The sequence below is a fragment of the Etheostoma spectabile genome, chromosome 6, assembly GCF_008692095.1.
Source record: "Etheostoma spectabile isolate EspeVRDwgs_2016 chromosome 6, UIUC_Espe_1.0, whole genome shotgun sequence".
Taxonomy (NCBI): Eukaryota; Metazoa; Chordata; class Actinopteri; order Perciformes; family Percidae; genus Etheostoma; species Etheostoma spectabile.
Window position 1 is genome coordinate 17,862,414 of NC_045738.1, and position 4,625 is coordinate 17,867,038.

Genomic DNA, 4,625 nt, shown 5'->3' on the forward strand with positions numbered 1-4,625 from the left:
TCCATGGTTTTCACACAACCGGAATCCGAAACTCAGCTGCAAATAACATGGACATCTGGACATTCTGTTCTATTTTACAAATGTACTTGGCTCGTAAGAGTGAAAAGAAGGAGGGAGTTTTTTCATTTAGCTTCAGGCCACAGAGAAATTCATAATGTGTCACTGATGACGCACTCATTTGTTCCGATGTCCCAAGTGCTGCTTTATTACAAAGTTGTGACTGTTATTTGATTCTGCTGTGTAATGTGCAAAGAAAACTTTCTTATCCCTAAAAGTCATCCTGTAAAAATAGATAAAACGGGTTAGTTGAGGTAGTGAAATCAGTGCTAAACATTTTAAAACCTTCTGCCCTAACAGGACGTAATCTTCACTCGTTTTTACTATTCACCTCAAACTATATTCTTGTTTATAAAAAAGAGAAATGGCAATTAAGAGCCAGATGTTAGATTTTTCGTTTCGTTGAATTAACTTCTGGCTATTTAAATTCATTCATAAGCCCTTTAGTGTTTTCTTCCTCTCTTAGTCTGTGTTTTATCAATGCTATGTGCAGAGTAACTTAACTTGAAACTTGTTTTTTTGTCCAGCCGACCCCCTGGTGGGAAGCATCGCCACCCAGTACACGACTAACAGAGTGGAACATGACCGAACAGCCAAACAGTGGACGAAACGATACGCCACATAAACCCACGGAGGACAGCAGTGGGGGGACGAGGGGGAGGAGGAGGGGTGGGGGGCTCCGGGTGGTTTGTGTTGGGCGGGTTATTTCTATCTCAGATTTTTAGTACTTTATTGTCTGGTATATTTTTTGCTTCCTGATTAAGTTATCTTCACAAATATGGTAATAAAGGAACACAATGGAAATAAAGGCGTGTCTGCCTCCACTATTCTTTGACGTTAAGTTAATTAAAGGGTGGATTCTACATGCTAAATGCCCAGTCATCCCTCACAGTGATGCTGAGAACACTTGAATGAATATTGGAAACTGCACTTTAAGACTTTTATATTTTAGCTTTTAACTTGGTAAAAATGTAACCCTCTGTATGTCATTCATAAGCAGTATAAACACAATTAATGGCTTTCAAATACTTTACACCTTTAGTTGAAAGGAGATAACATTTTTAAATGGCCGTTTCTTCAGTTTTGTGTATTACATGTTAATGTTAATAGTGCCTATAAATGCTATATAGGGGCATGTTAAAGTACCAGTAAAGTATAAGACAAGTACAGGAATGTTTTTAGTTTTTATTCTTGCTGTAGCTGTCATTTTTGAAAAATCAAACTATTTTTAACGCCGTTAAGGTCTTCAGAAGGAACAAATGAGTTTTCAAATTGTTCCCCGGTAAGATTTAATATATAATATAGATTTTGAATTGAATTTAAAAATTAAAAGTAAAAACTTTGTCTGAGAGCCACAAACAAAATCAGGAAAAAAAGATATATTGCCATCATTATCTTTAGAATGGTATATTTAAAAAAAAAAAAAAATCCTAAAAGGGTTTGATCTGGCTAGCACATGCATTTGTTTTGGAAGAGAGGGAAAGAAAGACTATTTAACTATACAGCAGCTTGCAGTATGCATAGCGATGTGCTCACGTATATCTATTTGTGGCTGTGTAAGATTACTAACTGTAATGAAGAAGGTGAAATGTAGCCACCAACTTAAATTTAAAGATTGATGTAAAACCACATCTTAAAATGTGCTTATAGTAAGAAAACACACATGTTACAAACCTGTCTAGAGCCCTGTTCAGACCCGGTGTTAACACACGTCCTGGGGGAAATGTGGGAATGGGATGCGGTGACAGGTTTTAAGATTTACTTTAGCTTGTTTGCTTGTGCAGGTCATACAGAGGCATCTGTATTAAGACCTTTATAACCAGTTCAAAACTCCTTGTTTTAGCTTTCAGCTCTTGAAATACTTGGAGTGACTGAAAGGTCTTAGTGACCTTATGTCCTGCCAAGACTGAACCATTCCACAGAAGCCTGAACTCTGGCCAGACAGCTCAATCTGGTAAATAAATACACCCTCAGTCTTTACGTGCTTTAAGTGTTAGAACTAAACATGGTTTTTAAACTGACATATGTTTGGCTCTATATTTTATTTGAATAATCTCTTTTTGAAAAGGTTAAAAAGAACCTAGAATATTATTTTCCAAAACCAAAAAGTGGCCAAAGTTGAAGTAGTTAATTTTCAAAACACAGCTGGTTTTGTATATGTGCATTAATAAATCCTAAACAGGAAAGGCCTCTGTTCAGCAGGTGTAACCGTTAAACATGTCCATCAGTCATTCACGTTGTAGGGACGTTCTACAGTTGAACATGTGAGAGCGGAACATGTGAGACTTAAAGTAGCCCAGAGCTTACACTCATGATTACAGTAAACATGAAACAGGTATAAGTAATTGAACAAATGTGACAAAAGAAGAGAACATATTCTAACCATCCATGTTATTAGCTTCCACTTATATTAAAACATCCGCACAGACAGAACACACTTAACAAATTCCTGTGGTTTGTTTTGATTTGGGAGTACTCCAAGTACATTGTAGTGTTAGTTGTAGTGCTACACCGATCACATTTGCAAGTCACATGTCAAGGAGAAATATGAAGTCTCAGCCTTCAGTGAATAATTATTTCAGAGCATAATTAGGATCCGGCATAACTGTATTAATTGTTCCATAATTTCTTTGAATATGTCAAATGTCAATATAGTTTTTTTTTTTTTCTCTATTATGGTTTATCAAGTCAGAAAATCCTCTTCATCTCACATAATCTCACAGATCAATGAAACCAATGTCCCAACCCCTGACCCATTAGTTATGAAGGTATTTGCTCTCAGGAATTCTAACTTGTACAGCAGCACCCAGGCTCAGATTGATCTTAATCACTTCGCAGGGAGTGGAAGAGTACGATGCATTCTTCCACTCCCAACGGTGTCTAGCAGATGAACAGAATGCAGTACACGTGCGTGGGATGTCTCCTGGGCCGGTTTGCTCTTTCTGTTGAATATTTTTAATTTATCCTCTGTAAACTAGTCCATGCAAATGCCTTCAAAACATGTTTAAACAGAGGCACAGCATGTATTGTCTGAAGGAAGTATGTTTTAAAAATGACGGATGCAGATGATTTTAAAAACTACAATTTAGAAAGTCAGAGAAAAAAGCAATGGAAATATATGAAAGAGCTGTGTGACACTTCATCGTGCTTTGTGTTCATTTGATCTGATTTGGGGATTTGACCCTTTCTACAGAGACTGTGGTCATGTTGGGGTCGCTGAAACCTGCAGAGACAGTATTTGAGCATAGTTCAGGGACATTTGTGTATATGCGATTAATGTATGTAGAGGAAGTATGCCCTGCTTCATTAGTGCAAACTCTCGTTGGCAGGGAACAATTTGTCATAAATTACAAGTATTTATGAACGATGATATATTTTCTTTCTATAGGACAATCACTGGCTAACCAGTGTATGTTCAAATCACCAAACAAAATCATTTTACTGTTGACATCTGAAACTCTGTCAAGTGGAGTTTTGAGGTAGCTTACTTGTACTTCACTTTAGTACTTCAGTTTTTTTGCAACTTTATACTTCTACTTCACTACATTTCAGATGGAATTATTATTTTTATTGCACTTACAATTATCTGACAGCTGGAGTTACTGGTTAGTTTAAAGATTAAGATTTTACAAATATGATGATGTGCTGTAGATTTATCTATCCAACAGTATAGTGTGTGTGTGTGTGTGTGTGTGTGTGTGTGTGTGTGTGTGTGTGTGTGTGTGTGTGTGTGTGTGTGTGTGTGTGTGTACCACTACCAGCTGCAACCTTACAATGCTGCTTAGCTGTTAAAGTATCAGTAATAATACTCCAATAATATTATATATACAGTGTATATACATAGTAATAATATAACATTGAAAGGAAAGACCATTCTTCCCAACAAATGTTTTTACTTAAATACTTCAAAGAGAGGTGAAATCCAAATATAGAATTCCAATATATTTTTTCCATGACCTGGGACAGTTTAGTCAATATTTGTGAACCTGATCATCTCAAAGCCAGAAACCAGAAAAATAAGTCTTGTGATGTGATCAATTCTAAAGCATGGAGCTACTCCGTACATTAAATGGGAGACTGTTTCCTTTTTTATACCCAAATAAGCTTTCTTCTATTATAGTTATGAGAACCGAAAATGTACTTGCTCTTAGTGAACATATTTTACACTGCATTGTCAACGGGGCAGTGCCAGACTTTATGCTTGACGACATTGACATTTTTTTTTAGCACTTTTGAATTGGGGAGAGAGTTTTTTTTAATGTTAACTAATATTTTAGGACTGTCTTAGACCATAGGGATAATTAATATGCATTGATTTTGAAAATGGGCGTAGTTCCCTTACAAGTAGATGTTTTAGTGAATGCTTTTGTACTGTTACTTAAGTGAAATCTTTTCCTTGAACTCTGTTAAGAGTATTTCTACGGATAGTTACTGTTGCTTTTACTTTAATGTGAGTACACTGTACTCCACTATATCTTTACATTTGACATTTATTTATTTATTCATATTCCACGTGTGTAATCCTTCCAACTCTGAAGTACAGTTTCTTAGTTGATAAAAAGGGGGGG

General features: G+C 36.0%; 1 protein-coding gene across 1 annotated transcript in view; it reads left to right on the top strand.

The window, feature by feature from the left end:
- Nucleotides 1–861, top strand: part of LOC116691524 (ubiquitin-conjugating enzyme E2 E1) — a 15,193-nt gene extending 14,332 nt beyond the window's left edge. The window contains exon 6 of the mRNA XM_032519220.1: nucleotides 585–861. Within this exon, the coding sequence (XP_032375111.1) occupies nucleotides 585–682 (98 nt within the window). The 3' untranslated portion in view covers nucleotides 683–861. The remainder of the gene's footprint in view (nucleotides 1–584) is intronic.
- The last annotated feature ends 3,764 nt before the right edge of the window (nucleotides 862–4,625 follow it).